The 23,153-nt window shown below is 37.7% G+C and overlaps 1 protein-coding gene across 2 annotated transcripts in view; it reads left to right on the plus strand.

Moving 5' to 3' along the window:
* IL17REL (interleukin 17 receptor E like) overlaps positions 1-18,935 on the plus strand; it is a 51,256-nt gene extending 32,321 nt beyond the window's left edge. The window contains exons 6-17 of one of the 2 annotated variants that reach the window (XM_063324282.1): positions 772-816; positions 1,672-1,811; positions 1,975-2,046; positions 4,323-4,377; positions 7,845-8,008; positions 10,315-10,362; positions 11,013-11,070; positions 11,410-11,555; positions 13,950-14,009; positions 15,052-15,109; positions 17,568-17,622; positions 18,634-18,935. In XM_063324282.1, coding sequence (XP_063180352.1) covers positions 772-816; positions 1,672-1,811; positions 1,975-2,046; positions 4,323-4,377; positions 7,845-8,008; positions 10,315-10,362; positions 11,013-11,070; positions 11,410-11,555; positions 13,950-14,009; positions 15,052-15,109; positions 17,568-17,622; positions 18,634-18,661 — 929 coding nt within the window. In that variant the 3' untranslated portion in view covers positions 18,662-18,935. The remainder of the gene's footprint in view (positions 1-771; positions 817-1,671; positions 1,812-1,974; positions 2,047-4,322; positions 4,378-7,844; positions 8,009-10,314; positions 10,363-11,012; positions 11,071-11,409; positions 11,556-13,949; positions 14,010-15,051; positions 15,110-17,567; positions 17,623-18,633) is intronic. The other variant, XM_063324291.1, reaches the window with a different exon arrangement.
* The last annotated feature ends 4,218 nt before the right edge of the window (positions 18,936-23,153 follow it).

Below are 23,153 nucleotides of genomic sequence, written 5' to 3' on the forward strand. Positions count from 1 at the left end.
ACTTTGCGAATAAAGAAGGGGGAAAATAAGGTTTTATAAAGCCCAGTTTTAAGATATTTTACAACGGTGAGTACACACATGAAAATAGGAAATATTTCTCGGGGGAAAAGAACTGTATGGGGAAATGAGAACAAAGTGCTGCTCTGAGTTAAGCAAGGACAGGTGAAAACAGTAGGCAGCACGTTATAAGCTGATTTATTGTTCTTAAATCAAGATTTAAGTTTTGAAGATACAAATATTAGATATTAGTTCTGAAAGCGTCGCCTGGCCTCTAGTTCTGGTAAGTTCCCTGGGAGCTAAATAGGATATTTCTTTGTAAGACTAGAGTCGAGTCAGAATAGCAAAAATACACAGTTGTTTATGACAGAGGAATAAGCCTGGTAAACAACAAGAGTAGCTTTCAAGGAAAGAATAACTTAAATTATTATTATTTTTATTATTATTTCTATTACTTAAATTATTGTTAGGTATGAGATAAAGAAAGGCAATGTTATGTCCTAGATTGCCACCTTAAACTACTGATGAGGTTTTCCAGTAGAAACCCCGTACTGGTGGGATAGCTCTTTAAGGCAAGTTGTGATAGAATCTCTGTGTGTGGTAAGGGTACTTTTCTTTTTTGCTGCTTACGTAGAAGTAGATGTGAATCTACCTTTAAAAAGGGGTATAAGGTGTAGGTTTCCTGTTGGGAAGCTGTTAGATAATTTGGCAGTTTTTTTACACAGTTATATAAATAAAGCAGCATTGAAGAAAACTCTGTCTTCTATTTTGCAGATTGCAGAAACAGTGATGTGGGAAAATATATTCCAGCTTGTTCGGGTGAGATGATCTTCTGTGTAATTTAAAACTGTGAGATACTTCTGGTGACCTGTACAATGATATGTTTTCATAGCTGAATAAGCAGGGAACAAAAAGATGATTTACAACTACCACTACTCATAATTACCATGTAATTGACAAATAATGTCTTGGAAAATGTGTTTCTTTGTATTGACTCGGAAATGCTAGATAGCAGATAAAGATATTGACAACCTATTTAATACTTAAACTTCTGCAAATTGGTTTCTGTCATTTTCATGCACTTTGGTTTGCTGGTTTTATATTTTGTCTATAGGCAGACCTCATAAATGGATTGAAAGTAATTTGCCAAACTGCTGTCCTGATTTTGGTGTACCAAAATAATGACTATAATAAATGAATAAAGTGAATACAAAATAACGAATATAAAAAATAAAACATCCCCCCACATACTGTGTTTGTCTAACATAGTTGCACGTGTTCTTTGTGTAATGAAATTGTAACTTTTTGTAGTAGTATTAGTGTGTATATTTTAAGTATTTTTACATGAACTACATAAGATTTCAAGTACTAAGGTTGAGGTACAAACAGTAGGTGTCCTGGCCTCTCAGTATTGCCAGTTTAAAATGGAGTAATATTGAAATTTGTTCTCATGAAAATTATTATGTCTCATAAAATAAGAATACCTTTAGGAATATCATGATATAAAAATAACTAATTCAAACAGTCTAGGTAAGAATCTGTAGATGTTGAATTTAATCTCCATCAAGTTATGAAATAAATTCTGTACCTTTTATAAAGAAATAACAAAATCAGAAACAATAAAGTAATAGAGAAACAGATGTGATAATTTCATGTTTGAATTTTCTTTTTCAGCTGGGAAGTTTGATTATAATGTAGACAGGGCAAGGAAAATTATATCAGTGAACGTATCCAATTTTCTTCGAGATCAAGATTATTATGTTCGCCTGTGCCACAAGTGGTTTACCTGTGAAGATGTAGGAGCGTTTGCTGTGGTGAGTTAAAGCTCCAAGCAGTTTGTTAAACAGGTGGGAGGTCACTTGTTGGTGGAAATGCTCACTGGGGTCTCAGTTATAGGAAAAGCCCTTCTATATCTTTATTGAGCTTTATTAAAAGTCATTTATTGTCTTGGATTCATGACCATCTTTTTCGTTTCAGATCAAAGGGAAGGAATCTTTAAAATCAGTTTCTCTGAAATATTCTCAGCTACTCCCTTGTCTTTGCATTGAGGTAATACAGTCTGTAATTTTATATATACTTGTGTTACCGATTAAAGAATTTTTATCTGGGATTTGTGCTAAGAAAGGAGGAAAAATCTCTAGACCTAAGTTTTTGACTAAGGCTTGTCTGACTTTATGATTCTGTAAATGTAGAAGAGATATTTTAGGAAACACTAATTAAAACATGGAGATAAGAAAATGGGATACAATTTACATTAATTTATGGGAAGTATTGTGTAAGATTAATTTGACTGATTTTTTTGTATGCAATGAAAAGACAGAAAATTTAATCTGACTGAATTGCAGCATAAAATTTGATATAGTAGTGCATGAGAAACTAAAAGAGGAATTGAGGAAGCTGGGGGTGAGAACAAGATTTGTATGCTAGATAATACCTAGCTGGAGGGCTAACTTGACTACTCCTGTTGCATGGGGCTGTGCTAGTAGGAAGGTTATTTAAGGACCACACTTAGAGCAGTTCTTATATAAATGTTTTTATAAATGATATGGCGACAAAAGGTGGGAACGTGTGTCGTGGTTTGTGCCAGTACAGGTGGCGGAGTGGCTTGTGCCAAATCATCGGCCAAATGAGGTTTGCTGATAATACAGTTGAGAGGTGTAATCAAAATGGAAGAGGGTCAGCATAGGTGGAAGAGACTAGAAATCTTCATATGTGAAATAACTAAAGGAGCGTAAGTGCAATGTATGAAGTGCAAGTTTGTGCACTTCCTCTAATAAAAAGAATTCTTGCTCTAAGATGTGAGTCCTCATTCAGAAATAACGGTGGAGGGAAAAACATCTGGGTGTAATAGCTCATCGGAGAATGATTAAATTAACATACTTACATGATGTAAACATGAGCAAAGGTCTAGTGGGTTAGGTTATTCCAAGTTAATAGCAAAGTATGGGCAAGGCCTTCTTTGAAATACTGTAGGTAATTCTTGTATCCATATTCAAGAACAATGAATTCAAATGGAAGATGTACATATAAAATCTAGAATGGCTGAGAAATGGAAAGACACTCTTACGTAGGAGATTCAAGGAACAGGTTTTCATTATCCTGGTAAAACACATGCAAAGAGAAAATATGCTTGCTGTCTAAATACACACCAGAAGGGTAACTTATAAGGAAAAAGAACAGATTTTTTAAGCTAAGGCCATTCTTGCCACAAGAATGAAGGGGGATAAACTTAATTGCATGAGTATATTCATGATAGCTACAGATTTTTTTTCTGATAATCTGAGAAGTGCAATTTTTGAATATCTTTCATAAAAAGGAATAAAAAGTCACTGAACCAATTTAAAATTATCTTGGTAAGATATATAGATACTACATGACCTAGTTTCTCAGTGAATTTTTGGGTATGATTTACCTTGCAGATTTAGATACCTAAATTTAAATGTCCAAATGTAGATACCTGCATTTGAATTAGATGTTCAGATTCTTATAGTCAGTGGAGATCTAGTTAATGCAGTCAGTTACTCAAGTGACCAAATGTAGATGGCCATTTTGGGATGTGCTGGATAGCACTGTGGACTCCACTGGGTGCATTGGCTAGACCTTCATACGGCTGCTGTAATAGTAATTTGGGCACTTTAGTCACACTCAGATGTGTACATTGTAGGTACCTAAAGTCACATATCTTAATATGCGAGTTGAACCACAAGGTCTTTTCCAAGCCTAGGGATTTCTTTTTCGTTCCACTCTGAAAGGTATGAGGTCACTGGAAAGATATTATTCCCCTCAGCATATACACAGAGAATTCCACAGTACGATTGCTGAGCAAACAGATGGGAACTGTAAGCAGCATGAATCTAAGTAATTAGGGTACAGTAACAGCCATGCGCATATACTTGGAGATGGGGTTAAGTGTTAGTCTTCAGATTTTAAGGATACATCCTTTACCATAACAAAGGCCAGCAGATCTGGTATTATGATTCTTGAATGTCTTTTGATACCCCTAGAAAGTAATGACACTGTAAGAAACTTAATGAAAATCGATGTGCAAGACTTTCTAAATGAAATTTGGCTAAAGATATGACTCAGAAGTAGGAATATAGTGCTAGAAGGGATCACTTTAGTTCATCAACTCCAGTCCCCCTAATGAGGAAAAATAAAATAGATATCTAGTGCAAAATGTCCTTTAAAAAGACTACTTCCAAAGCTTTCTAATAAACATAGTATCTTTATCTTTGTTGGAAAGGTTTTCTGTCACATTCTATCTAAAAAGTTAAAAATTGGTGTATATGAGAATCTTGTGCTAATGGCCACTTTTTGGGTTGTAGGGTTGGCTGGCAGTACCAGATGCGAGGAGGATACAACTTTGCCCCTTTGAAAATGGTAAGTATTGTGTGATTACTCTTTATATGAGTGATTTTCAGCATCTCCAGTAGTATGTCACAATTTGAAATTCATCTAAGGTGAAAACCATATATTGCAAAACTTCAAGGAGATCGTCATATTGGTTTGTTATACTGTGGGTAGATGGAATAAATTACTTTCAGACCAAATTATTCACCAAGTTTATGCCAATATAAACACTAAGTAACTTTCTTCATTTCCCACATTTTCTTAAGTCACACGCAAACTGGCCAGAGGGAACAAAAGCCACTGAGATCAGCTTTCAAATGCTGATATGAGCAGAAGGCTTCAAGAAGAGATTTGAAGAAGGTGTCTGACACCCAACTTAAAGGAGGCAACAAGGAGTTGAAAAAAAAGAGTTAACTGCATATGGGAATTCCCATAATTAATGGAAAATTATTCACGCCATGGGAAATTGTTCGCACAAAGTGTTTGTGTTTGTAGTCAGAGTTTGGTCTGAGATGACAGGTGAAAAAGATATTGTCATATTATATAGGTCTTCAGTGAAAGTTTTACCAGGCAGATAAAAAAAGAAAAGCCTGAAAAAGTGTTTTGTTGTGTTAAGTCCAACATAAGTACAATGATATTTTTTCCCCAGGCCATGCTAAGAAACCCACTAAGGGATTTTCATATTTGATTTAAGAAAAAAACCATGAGGGAGAATAAAAGCACCTACCCATAACAGTGCATCCAAACTCTATTAAACTGCATAGACATTCACTGCAATCATTTCACATTCTTGCAGGGCCGATACATTTGTGTTAGAATGGCAGCAATTTCCTCTTTAGTTAGCCCAGCCTTCATTTCTGATTTATTTTATTGTGTAGAATATAGTGTTTGGGACACTACCATTCCTTTGTAGCAATGCAGTGCAGTCTGACTAAATAAAAAGGGATTTTTTTTTTCTCTATGCAATAGAGAGCACTTACAGAAATGCTCAGACTCTGTCTGTAGCTATGACTATTTCATGTAGTCAGATCTGGCTTTAAGGTCATCAAAGTAAAGCCTGTTGGCCAATATGAAGTTCTAACCTCCATTCTTAGTAGCTGTTCAGCCTGAGGCTGGGTCTCATGGGGCACAGATTGTTTTCTTCCAAATTTTCTGCTATCTCTACCTATTTGCTGTGCTTGGAATGGTGATGCTTTGCAAGTGCAGGAAACTGGGGTCATGAATCCCATGATTCCTTCCTTCCTTCCTTCTGTATTCTGCTTCTTCTCCTTCCCCTCCTGCTGCGGTCATCCTCCTCTCCAATGCCATTGAATCAGGACTATAGGGACAGCTGAAGCACGGGTTGCAAAGCTTTGGGTAGTCGGAGGAAAGGCAGTATGTGCGTTGGCACACTGGAACTCTTGAAGCTTATTTTTGTCCATTTAGGAAGTTCCAATGGTCAATTACAATTGAAAGCTCATCGTACAGCTTTGATAAGGAAGGGAATATGGGAAATACTGTTTTACAGCCATACTTTGCATTTACTCAGCTATCCTCCTTGCAGGAATCTCAACCAATTTTTCAGGCTTTAGCACCCAGCTATTTAAGTATATAAGAAGTTCCAGCTTTTGAGACACACTGTTTTCTTTTTAAATCTTTCTTTTTCCCAACTGAAAGCTCTGTTTGCTTAAATACCTAAAGGAGATAGATTGGTTCTTTTTTTTACCTCATTTATCATTGATGTAATAAAGTTTGGATTATAGATTTAGTTGTGTGGTGGGAGGCAATTAACAGTTTTGTATCAGAAAGAAGCTCCCCTATGTAGTAACTGTTTTGGGTAAATGTAACTAAGAGAAGAAAAAAAGAAAAAAAAGAATGTCTATCGGTTACTAAACAATGTGATTACATGAGACTGAAGATGAATAACCATCTTATGATGATGTAAATAAGTAGGTGCTACAAAGGAGTAAAACAGAAGGAAACTCAGGTAATAAGTTAATGAGCAGGCCTGGAAACAAACCTGAGACGTCTTAATTGTAGTGCTATTCTCTTAATAGTTAGGATTACATTTACAGTGTACCTACATCTTTACATAACATTCAAAACGTAGCTGTGAAAACTGTCAGAACTGTTGGGACTCAGGACTTTACACTCAGGTTAAATATTCTCTAAACATTAGCTTTATAGTACATGTCCATTTATTAAAAACAGCATTTTTAAAAAAGAATCAAAATTTCCAGCAGTTTTTTTAAACAGAATAAAAAATTCCACTTTGTAGAAAGTTTCAGTATTTTGATGTATACACATTGGGACACAAAGTTGAGACAGCAGGAGGCTTGGCACAATTAAATGGTCTGGAAGGTTTCTGTTAGAAAATATCAGAAGGCTTTATTTCAGGACATTTCTGAGAGAAGCAATACCAATAGGAGTTGTTATTATGCTTGATGGGAGTGACATTTGAACACCTGGTGTTTCCACTCTTTGATATAGACTGTGCTTCTTCACTTTGCTACATTTGCTAGTCGTGGATATTGTTTGTTCACTCCTCTTGAATGTCCAACTGGCCATATTTTTGCTTCACAAATAGTTGCAGAAATATATTTTTCTCCTACTTCTATTAGGCAAATGTAAAACTTTCCAAATTACTTCTTGAAGTATGAACTGAAATATCAGTTTGAATTTCATGCTGGAAATTTGAATGTCATGCTGGAAATTCTCTCATCCATGTGCAACTAAACGGAAAAGAAAGTCAGTACAAAGTGACTAATTTGACCAATCAAATAAATATGAGAGTTTTAATTTTATAATAGTACCTATTTAAGATATCCCCAAATATATGTTGATTAGCTGTGAAATCACGGTGTGGCCAGTATACATAGAAAGAAGATTTATATAGATGCTGTAGAAAAAATATTTATTGTGAATTACTTGCACAGCTTTGTTTACTATTGAGTTCTTGATATTCAGCTAAAGGCTTGAATTTATCTTCTTACACATAAGTTGTGTGCACGCAAGTCCTACACAAGACACGCAGAGTCTGAGTCTCCAATACCATGACCTCTAGTCACCAATGTATGGATTCATTCTAATTTACCATACACGGTTAACTGAAGGTCCTCGGTTAGGAATTTGCTTGTGTTAACACTCCCCCTGTGACTGATGGGCAAAGAAGGCACTTCCAGGAGCTTCTGCAGCCTACTTAAGAGCCTGGTGATTCCTATCTCATTCCTGGTGTCATTTCCAGGTGATGCTTATCTATCACCATAGTGGGAGACTGGTAAAACTAAGCTCCGAGGTTGAATAGCTCTGGTAAATGGTAAATTCATCCCACTTTGGTGGGATGAATTCAAATTTTGCACTGTTACAATGTGAAACACTGCAATTCTGACTGGTGGAAATGACAAGGAAATGGAAAAGCAATGCTTTTGGTTTTAAGCACATGTATCAGTACCAGATTTATGACCAACTTTGATTCATTTTCAGACATCTTGAATGATGCTTCCTCTCTTTGTGCACAGATACGAAGGCGCTATGGGATAATATTGTTTATAACCCAGCGACACAAACCCTAGCTTGGGAGCCAGCCTGTCCTGTGCTTGTCACGGTTAACCTGTGCAGGTTAATGAAGTCTAACGACCACTGTGAAGATATACAAAACTCTTCCAAAAATTCTTCTGAGAAAGTAAGAGCTACACAGATTTATTCAAACTGTGAGATTGAAGGCCGTGACCAAAGGCATAATGTGAAGAGTTAGACTTTGGAATAAGTTACAAATTCCTCTCTTCTTCTCTGCTACTTAAAACTATTCATAATCACAGTCTGTTCTTGTACACTAACCACATGATTTATTCAACAACCTCACTGACTCACTATTAAGAAATAAAAAATGGAGATGACTGTGAAGCTAGTAATGTTTGCTAAATTCTTTGGGGTAAATAAGGTCTGCTTTTCATTTATAGTAAAGGCATGATTCATTGGCCCTGATTTTGCCGTCTGAAATGTAGGTGTTCAAGTCTACGCTATTTGTGTCAGGTTCCCTTTAAATTAAGTGAGTGAAATGGACATATTGAGAGGACAACTCTTCTCATCTGAAGACAGGCAAATAAGAAAGGCTGGAGGCCAGTCCAGCCCAAACCACGACAGTGACTCTTTTTTCACTGACTACCACAAAAGTCTATTATGAATAGATCGGATTTGGATATTTAACCTTTAGACATCTAAAATGTAAGTGAGATGAAACTAAATCTCTCTAAACCTTACTGGAGACATAAGAGTACGTTGGTAGGGCACAGTTGTTTTGTACTCTGTTAAAGATCTCTTTGAAGTGCCTTCCTCAACCTGGTCCAATGTCTTGAAATTGTGGGTGTTGAAATACTGGGTTGCACATTTCTTCCAGCACTTATGTTCTAAAGTTGAAAAGGGTTTTCATTGTGTATATCTTGAGCTGCTTAATACTTCTATCTGAAGCCTCATAATGCCGAATGCACTGCATTTATGACGTTGGTTAGTATTCTGGCTTTCGTCTTGAAAAATAGATTTCGGGCTTTTCGGATTATGGAGAGAAGCCAGTAAACTTGAGGTAACAACTGAAAAGGCAAATAAAATCAAATACAAATTCTTAATTTTTGAAACTTTATGAGTATTATTCTGATGGCCTGATTTGGGGGGGCTGACACAAGACTGTTGAATGCTTTTCTGACTAGGAACTCCTGTCCAAGTGTTTAGTGATTGTTCAGTTTCACCATTTTATGAGTTTCAACAAAGCTTTGATCTGGCAAACCAAATATATTTTATTCTATACATGTGAATGGTCCTTGTGGGATTCATTATCTGACAAGCACAACTCATTGCTTGCAGGAAATCAAAAGAAAAGAAAAAAAAAAAGAAAAAAAAAAGAAAGAAGGGTAAAAAGAGTTTTGGCTGGTAATGGTTATATCTGTTACCCAGAACACAATCCAAGATTAGTTAATTACAGACAATGAATGTTTTCGTGTATTATTAATATTCATGGACACAGTGAATTTCCCCTTTTTTTCTAATTCATCCTAAAATGGTTGATACAGAATTTGGTCCATTTCTGGTACTGTAACCTTGAAGAACGTCTCTATAGTGTGCAGGAGACTACTGCAGCGACTCCTCACATAGTGCCAGGTCCACACAACGCCGCATATTCTAATACCATGCACATGTACGGACTTGGGCCCGAAAGCTACATAACTCTCCTCTCTAATTAGGGTGGGGCTTTCTCTGTCGATGGCAATGCTGTATCCATATATGAGTGGATTCTTACAGAATTATCTTCTGTGACCCTATGGTAGACATACCTGAGGACATCCATTATGTTATTCTCAAAAAAGTTACAGGAAAGAGGTGTTACTTTGGTCACGATGCCGTGTGCTGTGCGTAGGGTCCATTGTGCTCAGTCACTTGAACAATGGTGTTCATTTAAGTAAGATCACTTACACGAGCAGTAATTGTTTTTATGGCGAAGCCCTTGGCGGGTAAACAGTTGTTAATCCGGAAAGCAACATTTTGTAGGTGACTTAAGTGGACATCTAAAATTCAGTCTACGTTTAAGTCTTCTGGAATAGGGATATGGAAAGTTGAAAAATTTCTGAACTGAAGGTGGAACAATGCTTTTGGGTGTGTGTTTAAATGTTCTGCTGAGTCACTGATGAATAGTAAATAAAGGACTGAAACAAGACGACTGTGTAATCAGAATTTTGCACATGAACCACCATAGAATCAATTAATTTAGCTCTAATGGGTCAGACTGACTATAAATAATGCTACATGTTACAGATAAAAGGAAGCAAATTATTCAGTAATCCAAAGTAGCAATTGTCCTATCCTTACTATTTTATATTATTAACTTCCTGAGATGTTTATAAAGTAAACAAACCAGTTCCTTTCTCAGTAATCAAACCATGCAAATTTTGGGTAATTGACTTTGTGAAACTAGCTAATGCGGAGTGCTCTCTTTTCAAGCAGGTTAAATATTCTCGTGTGGACACTCACCCAAGACTTTGCATGAAGGTAAAGGTATTTCTTTGTAAAACACCTGTTAACTCTCCTCTTTCTGTCAGCTCTAAAGTTGTTGCTAATGTTCTTTAGGATCAATGTTTTGTTTCGTAACTCTGATGAATGGGAAGTAAGAATCAACAGAAGATTAGATTATAAGGAGGTTCTTTGGAAGTGCCGCAGCAATTACAGATAGTACACCGGTCAGATTGTGCCCTCTGCTTTCTCTGTGTAAGAAAAGCAGGGAAAAAAGTGTTTTAAGTCAATGCAGACTCCGAAGCATGCACTAAACTTAATGTATGCTGTTTTCCATATTAAATATTTCATAATAAAAATGATCGATATGCTACATTTACTAGAGTATTTTTTATTATTCTAGTTGAGAAAAGAATGCCACATAGGTTAATATAGGCATATTATTGTTTTCTTTTAGATTACTTTTAAGTCAGTGGAACTAGCTGTTTCTGTAAAATAAGCATGTGCATAAATACCTGAAGAATTGAGGGACCTAATTTAAATCAAGGGTTGGAAGATACCATAGACCAGGAAAGCTATGAATTCACCTTCTGCAACTTTCTGTAATGCACTGATCATCTCTAGTTGAATCTGTAGCCGCAGATTAAAATTGAAAAATCAGTTTTCCTAACAGATTTCTCTACTTTCAGTTTACAACCAAGCAAGGCTCTTGGGTTAAGTGTCCATTTGCTCATGGAGAATTTCCAGGTAAATATATTTTTTTAATTATATAGTATTAAATTGTGAAAAATATTTAAGTCAGTCACTAGATATTAGTCTTCTCCAGTAAGCAAGTGAGATGTGTTCACATCACCATAGCTTGTAAATTATGGCAAACAGATCTGTCAGCCTGCTACTTCTGTGTATCCCCTGTAGATCAAGTGTTTATCAGTATAAAAAGTAGCTTGTGGGAATCGAAATAATTACTTGCATATCGTTTGATGGCACTTAACTAATTAAAAGGGCATTTATTTTAAATATAAAAAATTTAGAATATGATATATGGTCCTTGTAAATCTAAAAGTAAGTCTTTTCCGTTAATATCAGCTTGGAAAATGAGAACTGCTGCAGTTGCAGAACAAATACAAGTTTTCTTCACATCCCAAACCAAGGCACAGTTCTCAGTGCTTGTGTGTAACAGGACGCAGCTGGCCTCATGTGAATCTGTTGGGATGCACCATTCAGTCTCTCTGGTTTGTATACATTATTTTTTCAGCATTGTAAGACTTTTAAACATATCTAACTGCATTCATTTATTATTCCGTTTATCGCTCTGCAGCTTGAAAGCATTAATAAACCCATGCATGTACATACTGGAACAATTACTGGAACATTTTTAAAGCATGTAGTTCTAATTCTGATCTCATGCCGAAGAAAGAAATAAATAAGGATCCTGAAGACAAATGAGTCACATCAAAGGAAGTGACTATTGAGTGGAACCTTAATATTCTTTTAACATCATTTTTGTGGTGTAGTATTTCTATTATGTATATAGCAAATGTTAGCGTTTCATATATGGGTCACTGGTACAGCTGACCTGGCAAATCTCACATCACGAAATGCAAGACTTGCGGCATAAATCCATGATGATCTTGAGCCACTCTAAATCTCACAGCTGCCAAAACAAACTCAACACACACAAAAAGGTAAGTTTTCAGCCAAATTAGCTTTTTGAGCTAGCTGACTGTGTGACTATACAACTGCTTCCAGCAAAGTATGGGAAAGAGGGAAAAGATTAAGGGAGGGTGAGATTTCTGTTTCAGGCAGCAGCTAGTCAGGAAATGGCAGCCTCATTCCTCTCTTGCAACTAAGTCTGTATCTCATACGTTTTCAGTGCAGGACTGTAGCTTGCCCTTGCCCTTCTACCCTGCCTGCCAGAGTTACCTTGTTGGCCTGACCTGTGATCTACTGAGAGATACATGTGCAAAGTGGAGCCAAAGAGCAGAGGAGTGGCCATATAGCTTTATTTTTCAAATAGGAGAATATTAGTGGGATAGGTCGTAGGAGCTACTAGGACCACCGTGCTGAAAGGCATCCTGCAGATGCATGCTGTAGCTCCTACACCTGTCCTCTTCTTAGGATATATTCCAGCTGTACTTCTTTCTTTGCCACTATGTGCACGTACCTCCTGCAACTGTAGCTTTTTCAAGTGCCTCTGATGCTTTCAGTGTGCAGGGTGCACATACCAGACATGAGCTGAGAAGCAAGAAGCTATGAATAAGGACTTCTTAAACTCAAAGAGGTGGCCATTGAAAGCTGAATTTATTTTCTAATGAATCATTTTAGGTCTTTCTTACATTTCTGGTGTTGAATGTAACAGAGCAGCTGTTAAAAGCAGAGTTTTCCAACTTGGCTTTGCTGCTCAAGCTGAGGACGTGCTTAAGTGGAAGATGATAACTGCTCCTGCAGGAGATCCCAGAGTTGAATAATCATGGGCAAAGGCCTGGGAAAAAACAGCTCTCCTAATCAACACAGATCACAGAGGGCATTGGCGGCACTATCAAGAGTCTGTCAAATGGGGCAAGATATCTGGGGAAATGCTGTATTACCGGCAGAGATGGAGGTCTGTACAGTAGAAGAGTTGTCAAGCACTATGTTCAGTGAACACTTACAGTGGTGCTTCCCTTCAACTGGCTTATTTCCCATGAAATCTGTGGAGTTCAGACTTTCTGGTTTTAAATTGCCTGTGTGAATTGCCAAGTGAGAAGGGTAATTAATGGTGGAGCACCAATAAATCACAGCTAGGTATTGAAGTGTGTGTTTCATGAAGGGCACTGATGCATTTAAAAAAGCTGTTTTCTTCCCTCCAGTACAAAGCTGTTATGTCCTCTGCTACTGTGACAGAATGGGGGCCCACATAAATTACATACAGTTCCTGTCTCAACACCATGAGCAATATACACAAACTTCTCATCAAAACTTAGCTCTGTGTTCCCAGAAACCAATGTTCATTCTCTACCTAGTAACCCCTGTTCAGTTGTGCCTGAAAAAGAACGTATTCACCTAATTTGCCCCAAATTGTTTTAGTTTGCCACACTAAAGAGAGCAGTGTAGGATTCATAGCTATTAGTGGAGTAAATAGCAGTATTTTGAGGACAAACCATAAACAATCAAACATTAAGTATCAGAACAGTCATTTAGGACAATTTTACCCTAAGGCTGCACTTGTTCTTAGCATACAATGTGATGGGAAATCCAGAAGAACTGTAATGATGGGGTCATTCCTTCAAGTCACATACACCAGGGAAAAGAAGTGAAGATGCTCATTGGCTCTAACGTGGTGTGAGCAGCCACGGCGGGGAGGGTGTCCTGCCTTATGATGCTTCATAAAATGCAGGAAAATTAGCCCTCTTCCTGCGCTGCCCGAATTGTGCTTGGCAAAACTGCACCAGCTGCTTGTGGTTGCTGAGATCTAGGGATATCTGTGAAAATAAATAACCTTCCATAATGAGTATATACGTTATTAATTTTCTGACACAGTAGAACATGTAACATTATTGGCAAACAAACGAAACAGCTGGAGAGACACAGTACATTTTCATTGTTCCAGGGTGTGGAAAATAATGGTTTTCAACTTCTTTCATTAGGGAGATTCTGTATCAATCACTATGTCACAGGAAATGTGTGGATCAACAATTTGCATTCAGGTATGTGTCTTGCTTTTCCAGGTACTCTGTATAAAATAAACAAATCATAAAAAAGAAAAGAAAACCAGCAGGCACTCTTACCACTTTCTCCTCCCTGCCAAATCTTATTACTGTGCAAACAGAGTTGGCAAAGAGCATTATTTATAGCTTGATGTGCTGCCACCACCTCTTGTTGAGATGACATTAATTAACAGGGAAGTTGCCGTCTATGACCTTGCTCCTTTGTCAGTGGCAGATAAAGGAGTATCACCAGGAAATTGTTAATCCTGTCTTTAAATGTTCCTTTGTAACAAAAAGTTCCAAGGTATCAAAAGATCCAAGTAAACCGTAGATGAATTTTTCACAAACTAACCTTAGCCGGAAAAGGTTAGGCATACAGCAAACGGCACAGTACGTGCACAGTGTGCTAGAATTAGCACTCCTGAAAGCTGAGCTGAGCAAATTATTTCTGACATTTTTTGCACACTGTTTCCGTAGCTGAACTTTATTAAGACATTAATAGAAAATGAGCACGAGGCTGATAGGTTTATTCCTCTCTGGAGTTAATGTTCTCAGCAGACACTGGGACAAGAGAGACTGACAGCGGGAGCTGGGAGGCTCCAGCAGCTGCCCTGGAAGGCTCTTGTCAGCTTCACTTTCTGCTGCTAGGAAGAAAGGAGCAAGATGAAAGTGAGACTGGCAAGAGCCTTCTGAGTAATCAGAGTTGTTCTTTCCCTAGTGAAAAATCAGATTTGGTGGTAAAATGGATGTTTTCCTGCATAAATAATTTATTTTGTAAATTAGATATTATCCATCAGAATAAACTTCTCCCTCTCCAAAAAAAAAAAAATCTGGTTATTTTTATCATTTAGAAACCTAAAAGTGTTTGCAACTCACTAAATATGCACTAGACCAGCAGTCTCCATATGCATTTATTTAAAAACAGATTAAAAAATGCAGTCCCTTTAGTAAACTGACTAAAAAAAACCATTTTGTCAACACAAGTATTTAGTAACAGTTCTACTGAATGGACAAAATCCCTCAATTTTTTTTTTTTTTAAAGGGCTGGAGGACAGATGTAGATTATTCAGTTCCGTTGCAGATCTGTGATATTCACTGTGGTAAGTATGAATGATAACAAAAGAAGAATTAGGTCTTGACTGTGCAGAAGAAAGCATCTCAGGTAAAGTGTGTTTTCATTGGGAAACTGAGGTGGGATTCACCTGACAATGTAAATGCGTGCATGTGAGCTAGATATGCTCAGCGTCCTTTATAGACAATGGACTCTCATACCTCAACTAGCTTTTAATTAGCTGCTGCAAGGGCAGCTTGTGTGGCTGGCTGTTTCCTCTGTTACCTGGGTGAATTTTCCATCCTGTGCCAAGTTCTGCATGCCACACCTATATTTACCTTGCTGTCAGTACATGAGGCAACTCGTTAAAAACAATCCTTGGCGAGCAGGCACATGGTGCTGCTGTTGTAGTGATTACAGCACAGCCCTATTCACCGCTGCAAATGGGACAGTAGTACTTCCTTCCACTGCAGAAGTTCCGTGAGGATTTTATTATGATTGATTATTACGATTGTACTCAGATACGCTCGTGGAGTCAGAATATTCCGAAATCTCCAAGCCCTGAAAGTAAGGCATTGTAGAAGTCAGTGAGTTCAGAGTGAACTGTGGCTGTGGGGTTTATGGTGACGAGCGCAGGAGCGGATTGACTAGTTTAGAACTAAAAGGTCAGAAAGAAGTCAAGCTGAGAGAAAACTCAATCTGAGCATTGCCAAAAACACCTCCCCAAACCCACCCAAACAAACAACCTCCCCTCCCAGTTCATTGTACACACAGTGATTCCTATGACAGATTTTCTCTGTTGTCTAAAAATACCTGCTGGTTAACGATAGCTTCAGATTTGGAAGCGTGATATTAAAAAGGAGGGGTCTTGAATTTGTAGTCTAAATGTAGTTCTCCGTTCAAGCACTTGCATAATCCTAGTTCAGGTTTCTTCACTTAAAAACTTGTAACAAGCCCACTCAAGGTGAATCAATTAAATAGTCATAGTATTGTGATTCATGTAGTCTAGATGCATTTTCCTTATTCGTATTTTCCTTGTAACAAATGTGAAGGGTATGATGAAAACATGTGAAATAATGAAAGGCTCTAGAGATAGCAGTCTGGGAATTTCCCTCTGCCTTATAGTAGGAGAGAATGGGTCTGTGTATTAAATGAAAATGGTGGAACACTGAAAACTGAGCGAAGAACTGTTTGGGCACAGCATTTGATTTAAATGCGCAACTTTTTGTCACAAGTTTTTGTTCTGATCAAGGATTTGTGGAGATTCAGAAAAAAAATCTGCAAAACTGCACATATCAGGAATATAAAAACTGTAACACATGATCACTGTGTTTGTTGTATAGAGGATATTAACTTCACGCTTCATGGATTCTGCCATACTTTATGTTTTTGGGATAATACAGTCCACATTAATGTGTGGATAATTCCATCTCTGCCAGCTGCCCAAGAGGGGGTTCCCGAAACCTCCAACTGAGGCAGATGGTACAGGTCAGTGTCAGAGACGGGACACTGAACTAGGTGGGTTCAACTCATTGCTGTAATTCCTGTGTTCTTAATGAATCGTCAGGAGCCATCCACTGCTTGTCACGTGAAAGATCTTCTTTAATGTAACAGTATTAGCATTACTACTAAGGACTTTCATATTCTTAAATGCTTATTTTCTATAACAAAGATATTTACTCAAACACTAGCTTTTCAAAATGAGATGATGAAAGTTTCTTAAAGACAACGTCACTGAGGGTGACAATTCTTACACTGGGATGCTACTGTGTTTGAACCTAAGATGTTAAGAAAAACAATCCACATAAAGGTGAAAGGAATATCAAACCTAAGTTTTTTCCATAATTTGTGACAATTTAGATTATACAAAATGTCAAAGTGAATGAGAAATTATCTTATAATGGCATAGTGAAAACTGAAAATATTTGGTGCATACATCTTTCTGAAATAGAAATTTACATTGTTAAGTATCACTGTTAAAGATACCAAGCAACAAAAGAGCTACAATGTTATTAACATGTATTTTGTTACTCAGAACTAAGATTCCAGTGACGACAGTGTCTCTTATAAAAAAATCAGTGCAGCTAACCATCACAAAGGCTACTCTCTTTCAGATGCAAGAAGAGTTTTCTGGCATGTAGAGTGCATTATACTGCAATGCATTTCATTTTTCTATCAGTAGCTGTGCTTTGGGATGAGAATGGCTTAGCCTTATTTGCTCTACAGAGGATGGAAATGGGAAAGTCCTTTTTTTTTTTTGCATTTAATAGCATTGACTTAGAGACAAAACTTTGTGTTGTTTTTAGATTTTATTTTTCTTTTTGGTCAATTCACTTCTCTGGGTTCCATTTAATTTAGCCAAACATTTTGAGACATTATTTCGCCTATTAGAAAAGAAACTTATCTATTCTGAATGAAACAATAACCCAATTCAGTTCATTTGAGAATAAATATGTGAACCATAATGAAAATAAAATGGCAACCTATATCTGAACTTATTTCTTCAGGTTTTCGTGGTCAGACGTATGGTGATGGAAACCCAGCAAAGGCCATGACACACAGGTATCCATCCAATGTATAGTTTGAAACATCTTTGAGAGTTGACAGAGTTTTTAATCCTGAAAACATATCATTGGCCTCTCTAAAGAAGAGAAGCAATGTCTGAGTGAATTTTGTACTAGCCAGCAGGAATATCAGGTTCCTATCTCTCCCCTTTCCTTGTCCCTACTGAAGACATCTCTTGCTCCTGTGCTCCCTTTCCTCTTTCTCTCTCTCTATAGCACCACAATGCAGTCTGGCATCAGAAGTAGCTGCCTTGCTGCCAAAGGGAGAGGGAAAAGGGAGACAAATGACAAGTGGAAGTGACAAGTTTGTGAAGTGAGAAGTTTGTAAAGTAACAAGACAACCTTCAAGAGCCCTGCAACAATCTCAGATTTGCTGAGCATGACATTCACATTGTTACCACCTGCCCCCTGCTTTCGCCCTGACATTTGCAGGCAGATCAGTCCCCTCTGTGCTCTTGTTCATTAGACATGTCTGCTCAGCTGTCCCAGTGCTTCTTTTCATTCCTACAGCCCTTTGCAAAACACCTATTCCTAGGTTGTAAACAAACGAGTAATTAATGCAGTCTGTGGATGTATGATTTGGTAGACCCTGAGCTCTTAAAAACGCTCTTCCTTTAAGGATACCCTTTCAGCGGCAAACTAGAATAGTGGGAGCAACCCAGAACTCCAGAGAGACTAGAGATGCTCTGACAAGTCCTTGTTCAAAGATGGGAAGATGATGCAGCCTTGCAGAACTTACGCAAATCATTTGGTTGAGAGAGGGCAACCATCTTTGCTTTGAGGCAGTCATGGTCTTTTCCCTTGTCAGAAGGTAGCGTTCAGAAGGAAGTATCTTGGTTTTGTTCATTTGCTTTCATGAGTGCTGTTTGGACCGTGACAGTCAAGTCCAGAAGCTGTAGACAAATGGTTAGATTTGTTATTTACCTCCAACTGTATATGAATGTAATGGACTCTCTCACACTTCAGAGAAAAAAAGTCAATCATCTTTCCTCTTCTGTTTTTCCCCCAGAATGAAGAGTGCACATTCCTTGCATTGAATTCAACAACACATTTTCAAGGTCCTTAGTATCTTCTCAACATCAAGTTGTATTTTGGTGTAACTTGCAAATCTTGTCTAACTGGTCATCTCTCATGTTAGTAGTTTCTGCTAATTGCTGTGAGATTATTCTCATGAGTGAAGAATTTAGCAAGTTAAGCCTATTCTAACATGTCCAAAAGAAACTGGATTATGATTCCTTGTTTCCCAGTATTTCAAAACAAAAAATGTCTTAGATCACTTAGAGAATCAGGTTCATATTTTCCTTCTAAATTAATATTTTATATACAGTATACTATAAATGAGAACTTTCATAGTACCTTGTGTACCTATAGAACAAGTATTTGAGATTTTCTTGTTTGTAACCTTCATTTTTAAACCATAAGTAAAAGTTTTTGAGAAATGAAGAATGGAAGAAGTATTCTCAGCTTTGTTGCATTATCCTTCTGTGTAATTTCCTTCATTTTCTGATGCCATTCTGGTGATCTCACCATGACAGACCATATTCCTTAAATATATCTAACAAACAACTGCTTTCTGTGTTTGCATTTGTATTTGACTTGGAGATAACTTTCCTATTTGTCTGAGGAGCTACATGTCTTTGGTTTGATAGCTATTTAAAACTGTTACGTGAAAATCCAGCCTAGAAGGAAACAGTTTAGTGGAAAGAACTGAAGTTTTGTTTTGTTTTTGTTTTGTTTTTGGTTTTTTTTGTTTTTTTTTGTTTTTCCATTATAACAGTATTTATACTCAATTGTTGAGAATAGTATTACACACTGTACTGATTATCAAACATTTGGCCTTTATTTCACTGAATACTCCCGTCAAACATCCTTACTTCCTGTTGTGTAACAAGGAAATAAAGTCAGCTAAAAGATGATTAATAGCAAATCCTGGAACCATGTGGAATTGCTCATGTGGATCAGGAATATGGGTGGGGAGTGAGGGTCTGGAAAAAGAATCTGATCAATAAAAAATATTTTCCATCTGAATGTGTTTTTTTGTTTCAAGACTTTGAAAGAGCAATTTACAGGAGATAAATATGGTGCAAGAGACGTACCTGCTGTCTTGAAACACAAGGTTTTTGAGGTGCCCTGAAGAGGAAAAATTCTGCGTTTCTCCTTTGATATCAAAGCTTCATTGTGTAGACTGCACATCTATTAGATATATTCTTATTCCAAGCAGTGCTACAGCTCCAAAAGCAGAGGCGGCAAGGCAGCTTTCCTAAAGCATTTAGTTACTTGCTTTGGCTGTGAAATAGAAGCACTGATCTATTCAGACATCTGTTTTTCCTTTAATGCCCTCCAGACTGCAGCCGGAAAGAAGATATTCAGGCATTCAACTGAGAAAGCATCATAACATTACTCTCTTCACTTTCCTTGAGTGGAAAAGTCTTTTCTGTAGGAAAGGTTAATTTGTACCGTGTGCTTTTTAGTGCAGTGAAGTCTTAAGATCAACTTTTTGAATAGGTCATCAGGCTGAAAATGAATTCAAATTTTACAGGTGTGGCAGGATCTGAAAAACCTAAGTGTAGCTAAGACAAAACACCACCTCCAATGACAAATTCATATGAGGTCCTGAAGCAAAAATAGCTGTACTGAAGCTGGATGCTTTTGATTGTAAGATCCCGTTTCAGCTGCACAAATGCTAAATCTTTTGCAGTGTATCTTCTCTTGTTGGCTGCAGCGATGGAAATCTGAAAGAGAACGTGACCAGCCATGGCCCTGATCACTTTGGTGCTGTATTACAGGAAAGGTTGAAGGGTGAACATAGCAGATGTCACTTAAATTAACTGTCTGAAAGTGAAGTGTTCATTCAGAGGTAATAGTCTAGGCTCCCATGATGGCCACTGCAGAGAGACAGGTACTTCCCAAGCATATTCCATTCTGCTTGGATAGAAAAAATTGGTTTTAGAGAGAGCCTAGAGAACTTAGCCTAAATGCTTACCATTGAGGCACTCCTGCTTATGGCAATTTGCAAATAATCCCTAATAGTATTTCCATACTTTGGCTCAGGTCTGGCTGTTTGCATTTGTGTAGAGAGAAAATTGCTGGTAAATTGCTTTTCTGATTCACTCCCGAGCTGATCTTTGAGTGCTGTTTCTAATACACTGTGTCAGGTACTCATTGTCTCTTCTGATTACAAAATCACTGCTCCACCTGAGATCAGCTCTTCCCGCTCTCTCAGTAGTGACTGGACCACCCTATACATGTAATGCACTGGAAGGATTTCCACTCAGGTGGTGTCTTTTCTAGAGAAGTTCTGCATTACTAAGCTACCAAACACTACCAGCATTACAGTTGCAAAAAAAAGTGTTGGGTTTTTGTTCTTTTTCACAAGGTATTTTAAACATTGGTAGGTCAATCCCAAAAGAAGGAGGTATGAGAGACTTTCCCAACTCTAAAAGCATTCATTTCACTCTGCTGACCACTGAAATGTTTTCTTTTTCTGACCCAAACTATGCAATAGTTTTGCAATATTGACAAATGCACAAGTAAACGTGCTGTAATAACAGTCAAATGCAAAAATCCCCAATGTGAATGCCTATAGACTTGGCTAATTCTATAGAGCTTCCATTCTTTTGTTGAAGGAAATTCCCTTCTTGCTTATTGTGGGCCCAGTCCAGCTACCCTATTTTGAGGCAACCTGCAGTTACTTGGTTTTCATTTCATACGTACATTCTTACTGTTATCACAGAGCATCGAATGTCCCCGTTCTTCCAAGGTACTAGCATTTATCAGAATATCACTGAGGTGTAGCAAAAGGTAGATGCTTTGCAGTAATATCTTCAAAAGACTTTCAGCTGTGTCTAGTGCATTGCACAAAACTAACACTGAAACTAACATTTAAAGTTAATAATAAATTAATAAATTAAAGCAGTTTTCCTACACTTATTCAGGGACTTATTTTCACTTGCCGTACCCACACTGGGTCTGGTGTGGGAAACCAGACTGATGGTGCTGCAGTATTTTGGATGTCTCTATTTGCAGTAGTGGATACATCTCCTGGATAACAAGTTATAGTTGAGTGGCATGCTTGAATTGCCACATCCTAACAAGCAGCTGTGTATTCACTAAGCCATAATAATAGCTACGGCAGATCTAGTCCAGTGCTCTGCCAGCTTTGTTGCTGACCCATCTCTTTTCTGGAATTCTGATAAACTTCTTCAGAGAAATAAGTGGCAAGAGAAATAACTGCTTCTGTAGTATTAGTTTACTGCTGATTTCACTCCCTGAACTACCGAGTCAGGCATTTGTGAGCCAGCAGATGGGAAGCACCCAGGTATAGGGGAGTGGAAACAGTGCTGCTCCTGTTAGTTCCTTAGATTGACTGCACTGTAATGTAGCACTGCAACCTGATCACGTGCCTGCGCTCAGCAAACAGAAGAAAATGTATTTGCTTCAATTTACTGTGAAAAGTTGCGGTGAGAAAATTCCCCTTGCTCATATCCTGTAACAGCTGGCCTTAAAAAATGGTGACTTCATCTTATATCTCATATCCCCTGTAAGCTTTTTATTGTACACAGAAATATCTTTCTTGGATTAAGAAAACAATTTCTCTCTGTTATCCAGAAAGGCCTTTAGTGCAAACCTGTAATGCTGCTCTGCTTAGTGCAGTACTGGAAGAAGTCCAGTAGTAGTGGTGGGAGCTATTACTCCCATCCTTCTTCTGGTTTTCTACTGCTCCAAGCTGTTGTCGGTATCACTGGCTCACATTTTGCAGGAACAGGCCCTTTTAAGTGGCACTGAGTGCCACTATTTAAAAACTTTAACTAAATGAGCAAGGGTCAGTTCCTGTATTGGATTCACAAGAACTCTAGAAGATTTCCCAGGAACCATTAGTGTCCAGACAGATCTCACCAGTCTTACATTGGACTAAATGACTCCTTAATATATAGCTGATACAATAAAAACAGGACAGCTTATCTACTGAAAAGCGGATGATAATTTGTCTAGACTGCATTTTTCAACAGATGGAATTTGTAAGATATATTTCCCTCCATTGATTACATTCTGACTAATGAAACCTAAACCATCTTCTTTTAAAGCTGTGTAAGTTCCTATCTAACTTCTAAAGGTCTGATTTTCAAAATCAGCTTGGGATGGGATCATGTTACACATTGCTGTCTCCACATGAGTTCTGTAAGGTTTTGGACATTTTCATATTGTAGTCAATATAATAAAAAAACTGCCTTTGAGCCAATAGCCGCTCTTCTCATATATTTCACAGCTTCTAGTACATGCTCAGTGGCTGAATAGCCACTGCAGAGGTTTCCAAGCTTTGGTCTCATAGCTTATATGCATTCTGAAGCTGGGTTTGTTGCTTGGCTGACAGCTTTTGGATGAGAAGTTCTCTGAGGGGATGTGTCTGAGACAAGAAAGGATGAAAGGGAAAAGAAGGCCCAGAGATAGGATAACTGGATAAAAGATGGGGAGACTGTACTTTGAGCCGTCTAGGGGCGCAGATAGGGAGAAGCACTCAGCAGGAAATTG

This window comes from Chroicocephalus ridibundus, chromosome 1, assembly GCF_963924245.1.
Source record: "Chroicocephalus ridibundus chromosome 1, bChrRid1.1, whole genome shotgun sequence".
NCBI classification, from domain to species: Eukaryota; Metazoa; Chordata; class Aves; order Charadriiformes; family Laridae; genus Chroicocephalus; species Chroicocephalus ridibundus.